The sequence below is a fragment of the Nomascus leucogenys genome, chromosome 15 (assembly GCF_006542625.1).
Source record: "Nomascus leucogenys isolate Asia chromosome 15, Asia_NLE_v1, whole genome shotgun sequence".
NCBI lineage: Eukaryota > Metazoa > Chordata > Mammalia > Primates > Hylobatidae > Nomascus > Nomascus leucogenys.
This window is the reverse complement of record NC_044395.1, coordinates 64,623,831-64,642,779: the sequence shown is the minus strand read 5'-3', so window position 1 is coordinate 64,642,779 and position 18,949 is coordinate 64,623,831. Positions and strand designations below refer to the sequence as shown.

Sequence of the window (18,949 nt, the reverse complement as noted above, 5' to 3'; positions counted from 1 at the left end):
TGTGTGTGTGTGTAAAACCTTATTAGCTATGCATTCTAGGAGGTTATATTCCCAAACTGTTAATGGAGATTCAAACTTTGAGTTTCTATTTGATGTACTTCTTCATGTCGTTTCACTTTATTCATCTATCATATTAGCTTTTACAGTTAAAAAACAAAACAGTTAAAGATACTGTCAATTTGGAAATGAGAAATTCCAGTTCCGAAACAAGGCAGGTATGCCCCTAACCCTGTCATTCATCCAGTCAGTCTGGACAGATGAAGGTGCTGGCATCTGATTATCTCCTGGTCATAAGCCAGAATAGCAGATGGGAAAGACTGACTCCAAAAACACAGCCACAGGAGTAAGCATGGCAGCATCAACACTTTGTCAGTTCTCTCCAGCAGTCAAGCTCTCTATGTGACACCTTGAAGACTCCATTAATTCCTTCATTTCTTCTTTCATTTTTCCATTGTCCATCCATTTTCATTTGTCCATCAAACCTTTAGTGAATATGGATTTTTTTTTTTTTTTTGCCAGGCTCAATGCAGGGTAATGATGAGAAGGGAGAATGAAGTCTGAGTTTTGTCCCTGTCCTCAAGCTTATAGGGAGTAAACAAAGTTGGTTATAATGAAATTAACAGAGAATATAACTGCTTCCATTTATTGAGCACCTGATGCCAGATGTACAATAGTTCTCAAGGTAGGGTTTGTCTCCATTTCACAGATGAGTAAACAGGCTGTAATAAAATTTTGTTCAAAGTACAGTGGGGGCATGCAGAAGTTAACTATTGCTGTGTAATAAACCATCCCAAAACACAGTGGCTTAAGATAATAAACATTTATTATTGCTTCTAAGTCTTAGAGTCAGCTGGAGGGCTCTTCTGCTTTGGCTGGGCTTACTCATGTGTCGGCAGTCATCTGTGGGTTGGGTGACTCTCCTGATCTTGACTGGGGGTAGGCTGACTGTAGGCTAGTCTAGGATGGCTTCAGCTGGAATCTCTGGCTCTTCCGCATGTCTCTCACCTACACATCTCATAACCCTCCAGCAGATCAGCCATGTTCTCATGGCACTGGCAAAGAGCAAGAGGGCAGGCCTCCTTTAAAGCTTCTGTTTGCTTCATGTTTATCAACATCTCATTGGCTAAAACAAGTCACATGTCTGGGCCCAGCATCAGAGTGAGATGGGACTACAATGTTATAGGCAAGAAGGGATGGATACAGGGGAGACCATGAATAGGGATCATCAAAACAATCAGCCTAACACAGGACACATTAACCAATTTTATCTGGAAAAGAAAGGCTTCATAGAAGAGGGTACACTAGAACTGAGTGTTGAAACATGAGAGAGTATTCACTAAGTGGGCAGCTGTTACTTGGAACTGGATGCAGGCTGGTTTGCCACAATCAATAGAAACTCAGCAGGTCTTTCTGTGCTCATGACAGGGTCCTATTATTTGTATCTTGGCTTCATTTCTTCTGGTCAGGCACAGAGCAGCAAGCACTCAACAAATGTTTGCTGAATTGAATTGAATATCTTACTGTGAACAAGGTGTGGACTGAAACAGCTGAACCTGGGAACCAATTGTTAGAAAGAACAGCTTAGCATCAACTCTTCTGAAACAGAAATCCTCAGAATTGGCAGTTTCTCATTCATTCATCCCACAAACATTTTGAGTGCCTGTTGTAAACCTGGTTCTATGTTGGATAATGAATAAGATGCGATACTAGCTCACAGCCTGGGCTACAGCTTAAATGCAGAAGGCTAAAAATTTAACCAGCTTCTTGGGGCTCCATTTTTAATACTAATTCATTCAGAAAATGCAACAGGAGGTGGTGCTACAGAAAATCAGAAGTCTTTAGGAACTGCACTAGGGTTCTCTGATAGTCAAGAAAACTAACAGTAAAAATCTGCCCTTAAGTATTTTAAGTTAAAATCCATGTTCAGTGGTGCATAACTGTGGGGTACCAACCCAGTATTTACTTTGAGAAAAGTATCCAATCTTGCTCAAAGGTATCAAATCTGTTGTAGGTGCTGAAGTGGGATGAGCTTCTGTCTAAGCTAGGTTCCTCTAGTTCTGTAGTACACAGCCAGGTTCCTCTATTTTTACAAAAGAATAATGTGTTCTTTGTTGTCTGCCTATAGATTTAATATCTAAAAGATTCAAGTCTCCCTAATTGACAATCCATGCCCATGGGACCAGTTCATAACAGAATTAAGCTGTGAAGTGACTCAATCTGGCACCTCCCCAAAGCTCAGCTGGTACTGCTATTTTTTCAGAACAAGACATTCATTTTCCTCTAAACCTACTAAACTCGATCCATGTATATGTTAAATTGCCAAAAAAGGAATTTACCTGAACTGTATTAGGCTTAAACTGAATTATAAGATATCAGGTCCTTGGTTTTTAACAAATTCTTTTTTTTTTTTTTTTTCCTGAGACAGGGTCTACAGGATCTTGCTCTGTCGCCCAGGCTGGAGTGCAGTGGCACAATTATAGCTCACTGCAACCTCTGACTCCTAGGCTCAAGCAATCCAACTGCCTCAGCCTCCCGAGTAATAAATTCCATTTTAAGGTTGTTTGCCAATTTCATTGTCTCTGCAAACTAATTTATCCTTTGAATCCAATGATGAGAACTGCAATCCTAAGGTTTCTCTTTTTGCTTTGGCTGCCAGGAATTTCAGAGCTAAATGTAGGCTTAGATTCTTAAAGTGCCTGGCACATCTCTCTCTTCCTGTAATCTAGTTTCTGATCTTTCTCTTCCATTTTTAACTTTCTAATCTGCACTGTCCAGTATGGTAGCCACTAGTCACGTACATTTGACAGGTAGGCTAGTCCAAATTGGGATGTGCTGTGAGTGTAAAATATCTCAGTAAGTTTTAATATTGATTACATATTGAATGATTTTTTGATATATTGAGTAAAGTTATTAAAATTAATTTCGCCACTTCATTTTACTTATTTTGGCTACTAGAAAATTTTAAATTATATATATGGCTTGCATTTGTGGCATTATATTTCTAGTGGACAGCACTATTCTGCAAATCATCTGTTTTATGACTGTGTTATTATTGTAAACCTGAAATCCTTTTGGAAAGCAGGTGAAGTAATACAAATAATAATACAAAGGTGGCAGCAGTGGATGGAATGAGAAAGGGGAGGTCGACTGGGACAAGTTCTTGTCCTTATCCTTGTCAATTTGTCTTTTGCTTGTGTGATTCACATACAAACCCCTTGGTAAAGTGTGTTGTCAGCTCTCTTTATCCCAGGTGAGTAGTATTCTCATGGCTCTCCCTTGTCTCCAGAAAAACCTCAGCTTTACTTTAGCTAACAAATTGGAAACGATCTGATAAGACAATTCACACCACATTGCAAGTGACTGATAACAACCTTGTGTTCATCCCTGTCAGGGAGTATTTCCATTTTAACCGGAAACAATCCCTGAACCCACAGGAATGAATCCCTAATGGTGGAGTTTCAGCCATCAGTGACAGGTGAGTGAGAGGTAGACTCTGGTTTTGTGTGTGTGTATGTTTATATGTGTATGGCTACATTCAGGATAGGGCTGAAAGTAGGGTCTTTGGATGGAAAGGTAATGGGGCTGGCAGAGAAGCCAAGCGGAGAAGGTGGCAAATCCCCAGCTGGGCCCGACTGAGAGGGGTGGTCAGACACCAACCAGATGCGGTGCAGGCCCTCAAGGATTTGCTAAGCAATAGAATAGCCCAGTTGATGTCACCAGAGGGTGGGTATCAAGACAGTCTCCACAGTAACTACTGTAGAGTAACAGAAAAGGTCTCAGAGTAGGATTCAGGAGATGATGACTGCAGTCTACAACTGACTCATTGGCTTAACTCTGGGCAAGTCCTTTTACCCCTTGGGTTTCAGTTTCTTCATTTGGCATTTTCCAGACAAAGAAATGGGTGTTCAACTCTCAAATGAGTTCTAAGAGATGTGAAGGTGCTCTGAGAAGTAGAAAGTGCTCTATACATGGAAGGAAGAGTGATTCATATCTTAAAATGGAAATACAGCCAGGCAGGCCTAGAGTAGTAGAGGATAGAAAGCAGGGATGGAGGACTATGGGGAAACCTGAAGGCGGGTGTACTTGAAACACCGGTCTTTCTCTGTCCTCCCAGGCTGAACCCAGACTCCCAGGGCACCTGCTTGCACCTGATGAATGATGGCCTGAACTATGAACAAACGGGACTATATGAACACTTCGGTACAGGAGCCCCCCCTTGACTACTCCTTCAGAAGCATCCACGTCATTCAAGGTCAGCCCCCAGAGCACAGTACTCCACTCACTAAGGCAGCAGGCCCAGTGTGGTCCCTAGGGAGAAACCATAATTTTCTACTTAAAAGCCTAAAGAGATTCTTCCCATATGCTTGCAGATGTGTTGTTACTGTCTTCTGGAGGGTAGGGGAGAGTGAGAGGTTTTTTTCCGTCTTTTTGTTTGTTTTGTTTTTGCCCCAACACAGCCCCAGGAGATCCTAAGAACATGTACCCCTGTTTGTTTTTTTTAAGCAGCAAATCTGAAAGGAAACAGGGGGCTATCACAGTAGTTGATCATCTTTAAAAGAAGCCAGGCTACAGCAGGAAAGTCAAGTGAAGAAAACTGGGAAGCCAGTCTATCAGCCAATAGTTTTATTCTCCTGTTTTTACCTGAAGAGAGGAGGAAAACACAGGCTCCTGTGGAGTCTTAGCAAGTAGGCAAAACCTTTCTCCTCTGTCTGCAGACACAAGCCTATTCTGACTGGCCAAACATGAGGGGTTTTATCAACAAACTGGCATATTTCCAGTTTAAATACTTACTGACAAATTTCTTACACTCATTCCAGCCATATCCAAGTTTATTCCATCATCACCTACACTTATTGCAGATTCCAACACTGTCCACACTCGCTTCCATTTTGCCATTCAATGTCTTTGTAAATGGCTAGCTAGTCCCTTCAGGAGGGAACATAGGGAGGCTGTCAGCCATGTCATATTCCCAATGAGTCATCCGTTCTTCCTAGGGAAGTTCTGCCATCCCTGGCTTTTGTTATCTGGTCTTTCATTAAAGCATCAGTCCATCTGTCCTCACAGAATACACGTTAACATCCACTATCTCAGAACTATTATTTGGCTTTAGTCTTCTCTCAGGCAATTGGTAGCCACCGCCTTTAAGCTCGGGAAGCTGGCAAATAGCATCAGTCTTAGATTGGGTTTAGGGTCTACTTGGGTTATCATCACCCACAGCGGTAATTCACCTTTGTTCTCTCATGAGCACACAGCCACCTACTGTGATCGTTATTGTGCACTGCATCACTTCTGATGTAGTCCATGTTTCACAAGGGGTTTTAGCTGCAATAGTAACTATCTCTAAGACGGGTGCAATGACAGAGGTGGGAGGGAAGTATACCTCCTGCCTATCACGGGAATTTCTAACTCTGATGGAGGAGGTGTAGCTCTGCCCTCTGTGGAGTCCTCAGAATTGGGAGAGAGACAAGCAGTACCAAGGGTAACTCTACATCACAAAATGTTAATTGGTACAGATGGCCCATCCTTCATTCAACCGTTCAATATTTACTGAGCACTTACTGTTAAGCATTTATATATATGTGTGTGTGTGTGTCATATGTATATGCCAGGTATTGTGCTCCTTGCTAGGTATGTGAGGCACATCAAAGGCCCAAAAGGTCAGAGTCCCTTCAGATTCCACAGAGCTTCTGAAACACTTATTTACAGCTGGGGTTAAGGGATACAATAGAGTTTGGGGGTACTGTTTGCTGAATGAATAAATATTACAGAATCTGAAATGGCAGTGCCTTTGGAAGGGATCTAATCTGTGCTACCACCAACCCAGTTCCTCTAACTTTCCACAAACCTAGAGTGTTAAGGAAGTCCCCCACCCCACCATATACACCTACCAACCCCTTCCAGTTTGTGGTTGAGGGATGACACAGGGAAGTTCAATCAAACTAACTTGTATTCTGACACATGGCAACAGCTACATGGCAGCCTTTCAGAGAAAATAAAACAGGAACATAGTTTCCCAGATCTTCCTGGAGCTAAATGCTCCCCAGTTCTCAAAGCACTGATATTTGTGGTCCAGCTTCCAGACCTGCTTTGGCCTACTCTGAACAAGGAATTTTACAGATTCTTAGGCAGTGTAGTGCGTTGGTGGAATCTGAGAGAAGCAGCAACCTGTGGCAGCCTGGATATATCACTCCATCCTTGATAAGAGCAGCTCCAGCCAGCATCAAGTTTTAGGCAACTCCATCCCACCAGTGATTCCCTCTGAGCTTGGCCTCCAGCCCATGCTTGGTGGCATTCCCCAAGCTGCTACCTTATCACATGGGGCACTAGTTCATGTGGGGTTATTTTGACCTTAATTTTGATTCATCTGTGTCATTCTGTTTCAGGGTTCTCAGGAGGTGTGGGGAGGGAGGCAGGATTAAGAATTCATGAGCTGGGGTACGCCGTTCCAGTACCCTCCTGCAACCCCCAGGCCCAAACTGTGGGTCCTGCTCACTCTAGGACTAAGGCAGAGAGCCATCTGGTGGATGCTGCCTGACCTGCATCTGAGGAGGAGGAGAGGTTTGGGTGGAAGGGCAAAGGGTGTCCTTCCAATAGAGAGCAGAAAAGAGAGTGAAGAAAGCTGGCTAGCTTCAGCAAATACTAAATACTTCCTTCCCCAGGGATGAACTAGGGAACCAAAGGCTTAGCAGCAATGGGAAAAATACAGTCACCTCAGCCAGACCTGGCATCTGGTTCTGACTCTACGACTTTGAACTTGGGCAAGGCCCATCCTCTTTCTGGACCTCATTTTGAAAAAGTGGGAGTGAGGGTTTGGGGTGTTCCATACACCTGGGTTCTAACATAATCCTATTCCTTGTTCTCTCTCCTCCTCAGCCAAACTTTCTGAGGATGTTGTTTATGCTAACTGCTTATATCCATTCACTCTTTTTTTGGTAGAGACGGGGTTTCATGATGTTGCCCAGGCTGGTCTCAAACGCCTAGGCTCAAGCAATCCTCCTGTCTCGGCCTCCCAAAGTGCTGGGATTACAGGCATGAAACCAGCCTCCATTCACTCTTGAACTCACTCACTTCAATCCGGCTTCTGCCCCCAGGCCCTTGCCATTCCACTGAAGCAGCCCTTACCAAGGTTACCAGGGACTTCTAAGTTGCCAAAATTACTTTTCAGTCCTTACCTCCCTGGAACTTACTACTATAAACTATTTACTCCCTGAACATCTTTAAACTGTCCTCTCCTGATTTTCCCTGATCATTTAACTTCTCTAATGGATTACTGTTCCTCCCTGACCTTCCTCCCTACCCTCACTCTCCCTGAGGAATCTCATCTCTTTCCCTAACTTGTATGCCTTCTATGCTAACGATTCTCAAGTCTGTCTCCCGAACTTCCGATCTTCATCTCCAACTGCCTACTTGGCTTGTCCACCTTTTTGTACAGGAACCTCAAATACACCAAAGCTAAGCCTGAACTCATCACCTTCCCAATGCTGTTTCTTCTTCTGTAATTCCTTACCAGTTAATACAACTGGCAACCACCCTTCAATATTCTTCTACCTTTACATCCAGTCAACCAAATTATGTTGATTGTAGGGCCCTCTCATGTCTTGCTTGGATGACTCAAATAGCCAAATTGGTCATTCGGTCCAACTCACTCCCTAAAATCCATATTCCACACTGACACTTCAGAGTGATCTTTCTGAAATAAAAGATTTGAATCATTTGCTTTAAACACTCCAGTGCCTTCCCATTACCTACAGGGTAAAGCCCAAGATCCTTAGCCTGACATTCGAGACTTCTGACTGGATTCCTGCCTCCTTTTCCTCTCTGTCCCCCTTGTGCGGTGCGTGCGAGCACTTGTGCAGGCACACAAACCCGCCCCAGACTCCCTGGCTGTTCTGTACCTCTATACCTTTCTTCATGCTGTTCCCCGCCTTTTTACCCTTCTTTGCCTGATAAACATCTCCTAATCCACTGAGATTCAGCTCAGTCTTCACCTTCCCTGGGAAACTTCCCTGAGCTCCCATACTGGGTCAATAGCCTCTCTTCTGTGCTGCTACAACTATTATATAGCACTTATCACACCGTATTGCCAGCTTGCTCCCATCTTGCCCATATAAGCTCCTCCAAGGCACAAATGTCTGCTCTCTGCCCTATTATTCACACAAAGTCTGGAACAGACTGTCTCTCATTTTGTTTATCACTGTATATTCAGTATATACTGTAGGTACTCAACATTAATGGAAAGAGAGGGAGGATATCAGAGTGTATTCCACTGAAGTGAATTCTATAGGCTTTACCAGTAGTTAATTCAGGATTTTATGCTATCATCTACTCAGCTCAAGCCCAACAATTCTGGTTCTTAGTTTTCCTCAACCCCACACTGGTTTGGTATACAAAAGACCCAGTGGTACAGTGGACATGAGAAGTCCATGTGACCTGGAAAGCCAAGAGCTTGAGATAGAAGTCTCTGGCCCTTAGTCTAAACTTACTGATTGCTGGAAGCTGTGGGACAGGGTTGCACTAGACTCAGGCACAGGGCTGTGGCCCTTCCAGACCCTCCAGCTACAGCCTGGATGGCTAATCTTTCCAGCTCTGTCCCTTCCCACCCCCTAAAGCCAAAAAAGCAAAGATGATATCCACATCTCACTTTGTCCCCACAGATCTGGTAAATGAGGAGCCAAGGACAGGACTACGACCACTGAAGCATTCAAAGTCGGGGAAATCACTGACCCAGTCCCTGTGGCTGAATAACAATGTTCTCAATGATCTGAGAGACTTCAACCAGGTGGCTTCACAGCTGTTGGAGCACCCAGAGAACCTGGCCTGGATCGACCTGTCCTTTAATGACCTGACTTCCATTGACCCTGTGAGTTCCTAACAGTAGGAATCCAGTCAGGGGAGCCTGAAGCCACTTTGTTCAGCCCCCAACCTCTCCACTCCTACATGTTATCAAGGAAGTGGTGAGGCAGCATGGTGCAGTCCAAAGCACAAGGCTGGAGGGCCAGACAGATGTAGGTTCAAATCCTGGGTTTGCCTCTTACTGTGACTTTGAGCAAGCTACCTAACCTCTCAAAACTGCAGCCTCCCTGTCGGAAAAATGGGGATAATATGCCAGTAGCATAAAGATTTTGTGAGGACTGAATGAAAATACATGAAAACCACCGGGCACAATGGCTCACGTCTGTAATACCAGCACTTTGGGAGGCTGAGGCAGGTGGATCACAAGGTCAAGAGATCGAGACCATCCTGGCCAACATGGTGAAACCCCGTCTCTACTAAAAATACAAAAAATTAGCTGGGCGTGGTGGCGGGCGCCTGTAGTCCCAGCTACCCGGGAGGCTGAGGCAGGAGAATCACTTGAACCCAGGAGGCAGAGGTTGCAGTCAGCAAAGATTGTGCCACTGTACTCCAGCCTGGCAACAGAGTGAGACTCCATCTCAAAAAAAAAAAAAAGAAAGAAAATACATGGAAACCAACAAACACCTGGTACATCAGAGGCTGAAGTAAAATTGTAACTGTGACTGCACACCCACTGTGTCCTGTGCTGGGTTCTCCTGTGGAAGAGGTAGTCAATAAAAGTACAGCATTTACTTTCTGTGAACTCAGATTCAAGTTTTAAGAAATAAACAAAGTTTGGCCTTTTCTAGTCCAAGATCCCTAAGAGGGGAAAGGAGCTGGAGCATGACTTGGAAACTATTCCCCTGGTATGGTGATCTCAATTTAACCAGTATTTTAAAAGCTTCTCATGATGCTCTGTCTTCCTCTTGCTTGCTGTGATAGAATCATAGATCACCAAAGCTGGAAAGGTTCAGTGAAGGGGCAACTAAGGCTGAGAGAGAGGCAGGAGAGGCAAGTCAGTGGCAGTACTGGTACCCAGGCCCATACTCCTGACCCTCAGATCACAGCTCCTTTTCAGTGTGATGCCCTGTATGTCTTAAAAGGTAAATAAAAGTAGGTTAGAGTCATATAGTATGGCTGTGGAGGGTTGGAGTGGAAGGCAGGTTGTTCCCCACATTCTTCCTTCTCTGCCCACGAGTCAGCCCTGAGCAGAGATTCAGGGTCCTGTCCTGTCTAGCCTGGCTTTTGGTGTCCCTCCCCAACAGGTCCTAACAACTTTCTTCAACCTGAGTGTCCTCTATCTTCACGGCAACAGCATCCAGCACCTGGGGGAGGTGAATAAGCTGGCTGTCCTTCCTCGGCTCCGGAGCCTGACACTCCATGGGAACCCCATGGAGGAAGAGAAAGGGTATAGGTAAGTGCCCTGCCCCTGGAGGTAGGGTCTAGCTGGGCTCCCCTAAGGGAAAGGAGGAAGAGAAACAAGAAATCTATGACCATTCTTCTGCCATGCTTGGACCTGGGAAGGGAGTAACAGACCTCTAAGCATTCCTTGCTCTCAGTCAGGATAAACCTAATCTTTCCCAAACTATGCTCAAGTCCCTCCATTCTTTGCAGTCAGGGAAGACAACAGCAACTAGTGGAGGGGGAAGGGGATTCTGGTGGGGGTGCTGGCCCCCAGCCTGAGTCTTCCCCACAGGCAATATGTGCTGTGCACCCTGTCCCGTATCACCACATTTGACTTCAGTGGGGTCACCAAAGCAGACCGCACCACAGCTGAAGTCTGGAAACGCATGAACATCAAGCCCAAGAAGGCCCGGATCAAGCAGAATACACTTTGAGGCTCCCACGACCCTAGTAGTCCTAAAGGCCTAAGCATAGACAGCATGGTTTGACAATAAATGATTTGAGCTGTTGAGCAGATGAGAAGTCACACCTTGTAGAGATGTTCTCTAACTCAGGCAACTGCAAGTAGCTCTAGCCTTTTTTTTTCTTTTTTTTGAGATGGAGTCTCACCCTGTCGCACAGGCTGGAGTGCAGTGGCACAATCTTGGCTCGCTGCAACCTCTGCCTCCCAGGTTCAAGAGATTCTCCTGCCTCAGCCTCCCCAGTAGCTGTGCTTAAAGGTGCCCGCCACCATGACTGGCTAATTTTGTTGTTGTTGTTTTGAGATAGTTTCACTCTTGTCACCCAAGCTGGAGTGCAGTGGTGCAATCTCAGCTCACTGCAACCTCCGCCTGCTGGGTTTAAGCGATTATCCTGCCTCAGCCTCCTAAGTAGCTGGGATTACAGGCGCCTGCTACCACATCCAGCTAATTTTTTTTTTTTTTTAGATGGAGTCTCGCTCTGTCGCCCAGGCTGGAGTGCAGTGGAGCGATCTCGGCTCACTGCAAACTCCGCCTCCCGGGTTCACGCCATTCTCTTGCCTCAGCCTCCTGAGTAGCTGGGACTATAGGTGCCCACCACCATGCCCGGCTAATATTTTTTTGTATTTTTAGTAGAGACGGGGTTTCACCGTGTTAGCCAGAATGGTCTCGATCTCCTGACCTTCTGATCCGCCCACCTCGGCCTCCCCCAGGTAATTTTTTATATTTTCGTAGAGACAAGGTTTCACCATGTTGGCCAGGCTGGTCTCGAACTCCCGACCTCAGGTGATCCATCCGCTCTGGCCTCCCAAAGTGCTGGGATTACAAGCATGAGCCACCACGCCTAGCCTTTTTTTGTATTTTTAGTAGAGATGGGGTTTCGCCATGTTGGCCAGGCTGGTCTCAAACTCCTGACCTCAGGTGATCTGCCCACCTCAGCATCCCAAAGTGCTAGGATTACAGGCATAAGCCACTGCACCTAGCCAGCTCTAGTCTTATTTTGCTGAAAAAGGGAGGCAATTGAGGGAAAGGCCTGCTGGCCTGGGACACTGGAGACGTGGGTTTACCACACAGCCTTGAGAAATTTATCTAACTCTCTGGGCCCCTTTGTACTTTTCAGCTTAGAGATTTGGGGGTTAAAGTAGATCAGTAATTTCCAAACTCTTCACAGAGTACCAGGGTCTGTAGAGATGCCCACAGGCCTCCATGACAGGCCAAGAAGATGGCCTATGATCTCTGAAACCAGCCCCCACTTCAATCAGATCAAAGTAATTCCATTCTGTTTTATATGCTGGGATTCTGCTTAAGATTTCATTTGATAAAAAGAATCTTCTGCTTAAAAACATTTGCTTGCTGTGTCCATATTAGGTATTCCCAGAAGAGCCTGGTCTGCTTTCACTCTCCACCCCCCAACCCGCCATGTCTCCCTTCACCCCCAGGGGCTGTTGGTAATTCCACTGAGTCTGAGGCAGGGCCCCCAAGAATCAAAGCTGCCTCAGATTCAGGTCTGTTCAGCTTTGACAGTGTTCCCATCATCACTGGACAAGGGACAAGAACAGTCTCATCCAATCTGGGGTTAGCCCAAGCCAGGTCTCAGCTAAGAGCTGACACCCTAAACCCTTATCTCTTGGGTTCATCTTCAGTATCCCTGGAAGATGCCCCCTTCCCCCCATCTTACTCTCATAGACCTGAGTAGTCAAAAGTAGAATGGGTAGGACAGAGGGGCCAGAACCAGCACATGGATGAATATACTTCCTTTATCGAGGGTGACAAACCAAAACAAAAAAAGACCAAACATGTAAAAACCCAGGGTTCTAGAAATACAAACTCAATTCATTCAAATTCAAGCTCATCCAGACCCTGGTCACAAACCCTAGTGAGGTGCATGTGAGCACCAAGTCAGGGAGAGGGGGCAGGAGTGACTCTGAGGCCAACAGAGAGGGTGGGAAGGGGATCTCCCTAGGTTCCCTGGTGATCACCCCCCACCCAAACTGGTATCTCCACATTCTCAATGACTATGAAGACATACCAGGCTCTGTCCTTTTGGCCCCCACCCCATCCCTGGCCAGAGCTTCAAAGGCCAGTCCCAAAAGGTTCTACCCTCACTTGCTCAGGCTTCTAGCCTTCCTCTTCTCCTCCTTCACATTTTTCTCTGTGATTAGTAGCAGGTTAGGGTACTGTATAAGCCGCAGTGAGGCTGGGGGCCAAGGGGGTGGGGTAGAGATGGGATGAAGAGAGGAGAAGAGCTGTCCAAGGACCCCTCTCTTCATGGGATCCCAAACTGTACAACCAGCTCCTCTTTTGCGTCCACACGGATCTGAGAAAGTGCACTGTAGGCATAAGCAGCTATCCTGGAGACCTGAGACAGAGAGGGGCGGGGGAGGAAAGGAACAGAGACAGGTGAGGAGGGCGATCAGGAAAAATGGGGAGGGGAGATTAGATGGTGATGGAGAAGGAGGGAATGATGGGGAACAGGAAGGCAAAGAGAAAGACAGGGATGGGAGAGACAGAAGGAAAAGAACAAAGGGGAGTGAAACAATAAAGGTTGCGGGAAGGAGATACAAACATAAAAAAGTTAAGAGAACGAGGTGGGAGGGAGCTGGGGCCCACAAGGCTACCAGGCTCCCTAACTCCACCTTCCCTACCTCCTCTGAGGCAGAGTGGGTGAACCCTCTGCCATACCCTGGGCAGTGTGGGAAGGGTGGGCAGGGGCAGGCGAGGGGTGTCTCACCTGCTGCAAATCAGAGAACGGGATGGGCTCACTGGCCAGCACTTGGTGGGGCTGGCTGGTAAGAGACGGCAGCGGTGGCAGCTTCTTCCAATGGGTCAGGCTGCTGCTCAGCACAGCCAAGCGGGTGCTGACAAGAGAGGGGGGTGGGGGTAGGCAGTTAAGCCAGTCTGCCCTGCCCAGCCCAGGTAAGCCTCATCCCCTCAGGCCAGAGAAGCAGGGTGTTGAGGAGGGGTATCTGGGAGGGAAGGTTTCAGCTCATCACAGACTCAATCTAGGCCCATCTCCCTTGGCCTCAGCGCCCTCAAGAGTGTCACAGGGTAAACAGGGCTGACATGAGTATCTACTGAAGCACCCAAGTGATCTGTGGTCAGTCTCCAGGGCTGCACCAAATGAGAAGCTTGGACTGGGGGCCAGGCTCCAAAGCTGGAACAGTGATGGAGGGTGGGAGCCCAAGTAGCCTGAGGGACCCACGCTGGCCAGGTGCTCACCTGTACTGCCTGGCACGGTCCATGTACTCATGCTGCTCCATGCCCTGTGAGTCTGCAGCAGACACATCAATGATGTTGCTTTGGGGAGAGGAGACAGAGATGACATGACAGGTGCTTCCGAGAAGGACAAACACGACTCAGTGCCAGGTACCAACTCCAGGGCTATCTGACACCAGTTTCCCTCCTGCCTACTGGAGCAGGGCTGGACATGGAGGCACCTCTCCCCAGTGACCTTGTCCCATCCCCCATGTCCTGAGCCTGGCTCCTTCTATCCTAGCCTTTAATATGGATAGAGGAGCTCTCACCCAGGCCTGGTCCTCTGACACTTACCTGGCTGTCTTGGCAAGGATGGAAGAGAGCAGGGCCTGCTCATCAGTGCGAGTGGAAGGCAGGCTGTGGTAGTTAGGCTCGGCTCCATTGAGAGCTTTGGTAGGGGGGCTGCTAGGGTCCAGCAGCAGCTTCCGCTCCTCTCGGTCCTAGAAGTGGTCATGGGAGAGAAGTCAGCCCCAGGACCCTTAGATCCTGCCTTTCATGGGTGCTACCCTCAGCCCAGCTCTGACCTTAAACACCAAAAATATTTCTGTAAGGAATATCCAAAGTGCCCAGCTTTATGGAATGCCAGATAAGACTCAGTTCCTGCCTATCCTTGGGAGCTCAGCTGAGTTGGTGTTCTAGGATAAACGAGAGTGGAACCAGGCAGTCCTAGAGGCCCTGAAAAAATGGACAGAGGCACAAAGCAGGTAGTCAGCAACAGCCCTGGAGCTTGAAAAACATTCTAGGACCTGGCAGAGAAAAGATAGTAGAGGCTGGAAGACAGAGGATCTGAGACATAGCAGGCAGTGGGATCTAAAGGGGAAATTGGTGCAAGTCAAGAGCCCAAGAACGGCCCTCCTCATCCCCCAGGACCAGGCCCTCCCCAGCAAAGGTGTTTGCTTCCAAGATGGAAGCCCTGGCGAGTCCAGACAAGGCCCTAGGCCCCAACAGAAAGCAAGCCCAGCCTCTCCATGGCCATTTCTCAAATTATGTCAGGGCAGGAATCCCAGCCCAGCTCTGGGTCACACAGCACAAGTGTGTTCCCTTCTTGAAGGCAGGTCCCTTCGAAGGTGTTCACCCTCCTGTGCTCTGGTGCTCTTTTTGTATGTGACTCCCAGAACCAAACTGAGTGTACATGGTGTATCCTGATCTGAGCAGTAGAGCTGTAGCCGTGTATGGTGATTCACACTGGTAATCCGAACACTTTGGGAGCCCAAGGCAGGAGGATTGCTTGAGTCCAAGAGTTTGAGACCAGCCTGGGCAACAAAGCAAGACCTCGTCTTTGCAAAAAAAAAAATTAGCTGGACTTGGTAGTGTGAGCCCTGCAGTCCCACCTACTTGGGAGGCTGAAGTGCAACGACTGTATGAACCCAGGGTTTGAGGCTGCAGTGAGCTAGGATTGTGCCACTGTATCCCAGCCTGGGCAAGAGAGCAAGACCCCATCTCAAAACAAACAACAATGGAGCTGTTCCCTCCCTTGCTAAACCACCTGAGTAGCCCATGTAAATTTTCAGCAGCCCTGTTACTGCTGGCCTGTGCTGATAATCACAACCCCTGAACTAATGTAAGACCAAACCAAGCTTCCTCATTGGTTTGGTCTTACTCCTTGTCCTGTTTCAGTCCCCTGTTCTATCTACTGTAATATTTCCGGATTTGACCCTGCCTTGAGACCATCAGCTGCAAATCCTTGCTTGCTATATCAGCAGTAAGTCGGAAAAACAGACCTGCTGGGTATCTATCCAACCCATAAAGAGCAAGAGTGCCCTGAACAAAGCCAAGGATGGGCCCAGGGGGACATCCTGGCAAATGCTGACTCACCAACCTTCTGTGCCAGACTCCTCAATGCTCCCCTCCAGGCCTATCTCAGTTCCTCAGTCTTTCCTGCTGCAGGCTCCAGCTCCCCTGCCCACAACTCCACAACTCTCCTTGTAGAGGGCTACTTCCTCCTGCCCTGCTTAGGGAGGCCCAGCCTTTTCACCTTACTCTCCTTTCTCAACCCTAGGTTGCCCAAGTGTCCTCAGGCAATTTGATCCAGTTCCCAACAGCAAGAGACAGAAGCTATGGGCTTTGCCCCATCACCTCTATAAACTCCCAGACACCCTTCCTCCCTAAATACATAGGCTCAGTATTAAAGAGCTAAAAAGACAAAATGTTTGCCAAAGATAAAACTATGTATTTCTAAGGAAAGCTGGCTCCATAATGAGGCCCAAGTTAGCTTCCTATGTGTCTATCCTCCCAGCTCCACTTCAGACAGATCTTCCTGCAGGACAGGGTAGTCTCTTCCCTATCAGGGGTTCCTCAAGAAGGTTGGCTGATCACTTCTCAGCCTTCAGCTAAGATCAACTGAAGAACAAGGTTATTTTCTTGAAACCTAGACTTAAAGAAGAGGCCATGCTACCTACTTCAGAGCAGACAAACATCACCCCACTCCCAAAGTGCAAGTGGAGCATGGGTTAGGTTTGTCACATCAAGGTTTGTCTCTGCATTAGTGTAACCCAAGAGGCAGGGTTTCATTGTCTACCTTAGCACAGACATAGCAGCCTACCCGTGACTGGCCACCTGGTCTAGGGGCATGGCCGAGACAGCTTGGCCCCATGGATAAAGTACATGGCCTAGCGTCAGAACACCTGGGCATTAGCACTTCTCAGCTTGGCCAAATCACTTAGCCTCTCTGAACTTCTTCCTCACTTTTAGACATAACCCACACTAATATGACAGATGTCTGGCAAGAGTCAAATTAGATAACTGTGAAGGCCCTTTGTAAACTGTAATGTGTTGTATATTTTTTATTATAATAAAGAGACAGAGATGCGAGTGGGAGAGGGGCCCGCCCAAGAACTGAAAGAGGGACTCTGGGATGGTGGATGGTTATGGCCCTTGTTACATGAGGCCTCAAATCACCCAGCAGTGATTAAGCACCTTCTCTGGGTGTTAGGAACAGAAATGAGAGCCTACCAAGGAGAAGGTAGAGATTCAGGAGAGCGGCAGGCCCAGCTCTCCCTTCCAAGTAGAAGCTGGTATCCTTTCTCATAAGGCATTAATCCTTCTTGACTCATTCCCTGCAAGAGTCCATATTATGCTTTAAGAGACAATTTCCCACTAGGCCACAGCTCTCCCAGTAGGCAGGGTTATTGTTGTCTCTTTCTCAAAAAGGTGGAGGTGAAGTGAGAGGTATTAGGCACGACACATGCCTAACACAGGGCAAAGGAAATATGTGTTCATTGGGTGTATGGAGAATTGAGAACTAGAAGCCACCCTTGCTTCCCATACAAATGACATTTTCCTAGGCTTAAGCCCTTAATCCAAAATACGTTCACTGAAGAAAGAACTACTTCCCAAGTACCAGTGATATAATCTATTTTTGTGACCATCTTCCCCATTAGACTGTGAGCTACCTGAAACCTTTCTACTTTCTCAGGTCTACTATATGTTCAAATGTAGAATCCAGGCTTAGAGACGATCAAAAAAGGAGAGTGGACAGCAACTTGAGACTTCATCCTTAAATGTCAGGGAGGGCAGGGATTAGAGTGTGGAGAGAAGTGAGAATGCACTAAGAGGAAGAGGGAGAATTTAAAACTGTACAGGTCTCCCCAGCCTAATCCTTTCTTCAAAGGGATCAGATTTACAGCCAAATTCTCAGAATAGGCATGTCTCCAGCTAAAGGAACCCTCAGGCCCCAGGCAGACTGCACTGAGGCAAGCCAAACTCAGAACCAAATGAACTTCCCGCTCCATTTCTCTTTTCCCACAATCTAGCCAAAGCTAAATCCTCTTTGTTCCTTCCCAGACAATTTCCCACATGTCCCGATGTCCTCACTGTATCGATTAAATCCTTCATTGGCCAACTCAAAGGCCACCAACTTCCAGAGTCGTCCTCTGGCCCTAGACTAGCAGCGACCTTCCTTCTGCAACCCCAGGGACTAAGACGATACACGAATTCCTGATTCATCTCAGGACAGACCAACTCAGGGCCTCAGCTTACCCACCCCTAAAATGGATTCGCAAAGCCCACTAATACACAGAAGACACAGGAAGCTGGGGAAGGGAGTGTTTCCCGGAGACCTAGACTGAGGATCCTTGAATCTGGAAAGTTTTGAAGGTAGGAGCAAACGGAAGTGGTGGGAGCGAGCCAGACAGGCGGCTGCCTGCACACCCCGAGGCGGGGACTGTGTAGAAAGCTGGGGCTTTAACAGGGGTAGGAGCCCGGCTTGGCGTCCCCTCTGTAATCTGTCCCCTCCAGGCCTCCGTATTCAGTGAGCCCTGCAGTCCGGCTGCCCGTCCTCCGCAGGTTTCTTTCTGGGCCCCATGCCCCAGGGTCTTAGCCCTCATTCCCAAACCCCGCCTGCCGCGGCCGCACCTGGTCCGAGTCCTCGTTCTCGCTGCTGTAGCAGCACCCCATGGCCGGGGTCGGGCCGGGCGCTCAGGCCGCGCCGAGGAGGGACGGCGTCCGTCAGGAGCCCTTCCGGTCACATGACCCGCGGCTGCCTCCCGCAGGCAACCACCGCCCCCCACCCCCCCGTATCCCCTGTCTCGGAGCCGCTTGGCCGCCTCAGTCAATACCCCGGCTTCCGGTCCCGCCCGCTGGCGCGTGATCGTTGTCAACCAATGGGAAGCCGTAACCGGATACGCAGGCACGTGATGCGGGGGAAAGGGCGGGGCGGATGACATGACTTCATCTTTCCAGTCTCTAAACTGGCAGTAGTGGCCGTCGTGAATTGTGTTACGCGTTCTCGTGGCCACTAGGCCACTTTTCTGGGCCATTGAGCGAACTCGTACCAAATGTCCTTGTATGCCCTCGTGATATACTCTTCTAAATGCCATGCGAGGGGCGACTGGGATCCAGGCCTGACTCTCCCAGATCGTACAGTCTGGGTGCACACACAGAGGATCCAGATGACCGGTACTAGTCGGGGAACACAGAGGGTGTATCGCCCAACTGGGCTGGGGGTGAATACACAGAGGGTGTATTCTCCACCTGGGCTGGGAATCTGCGACTTACAGGAA

At 47.9% G+C, this 18,949-nt stretch overlaps 2 protein-coding genes across 10 annotated transcripts in view; one reads left to right on the top strand and one right to left on the bottom strand.

Moving 5' to 3' along the window:
- Positions 1 to 18,949, top strand: part of LRRC51 (leucine-rich repeat-containing protein 51) — a 29,310-nt gene that overhangs the window by 5,020 nt on the left and 5,341 nt on the right. The window contains 5 exon segments of one of the 8 annotated variants that reach the window (NM_001282004.1): positions 3,392 to 3,475; positions 4,115 to 4,252; positions 8,655 to 8,860; positions 10,098 to 10,246; positions 10,529 to 12,039. In NM_001282004.1, the coding sequence (NP_001268933.1) occupies positions 4,171 to 4,252; positions 8,655 to 8,860; positions 10,098 to 10,246; positions 10,529 to 10,670 (579 nt within the window). In that variant the 5' untranslated portion in view covers positions 3,392 to 3,475; positions 4,115 to 4,170 and the 3' untranslated portion in view covers positions 10,671 to 12,039. 8 annotated transcript variants of the gene reach the window in all.
- Positions 631 to 18,503, bottom strand: LAMTOR1 (late endosomal/lysosomal adaptor, MAPK and MTOR activator 1). 2 transcript variants are annotated; one of them, XM_030829568.1, is made up of 5 exons: positions 18,303 to 18,502; positions 14,244 to 14,389; positions 13,914 to 13,991; positions 13,426 to 13,552; positions 631 to 1,553 (listed from the first exon to the last, which is right to left on the bottom strand). In XM_030829568.1, the coding sequence occupies exons 1-5, from the start codon at positions 18,342 to 18,344 to the stop codon at positions 1,518 to 1,520; spliced, it is 429 nt and encodes a 142-aa protein (XP_030685428.1). In that variant the 5' UTR covers positions 18,345 to 18,502; the 3' UTR covers positions 631 to 1,517. The 2 variants fall into 2 exon arrangements, with proteins under 2 accessions (XP_030685428.1, XP_030685427.1); XM_030829567.1 differs by lacking the exon at positions 631 to 1,553 and adding an exon at positions 12,434 to 13,053 and having other exon boundaries at positions 18,303 to 18,503.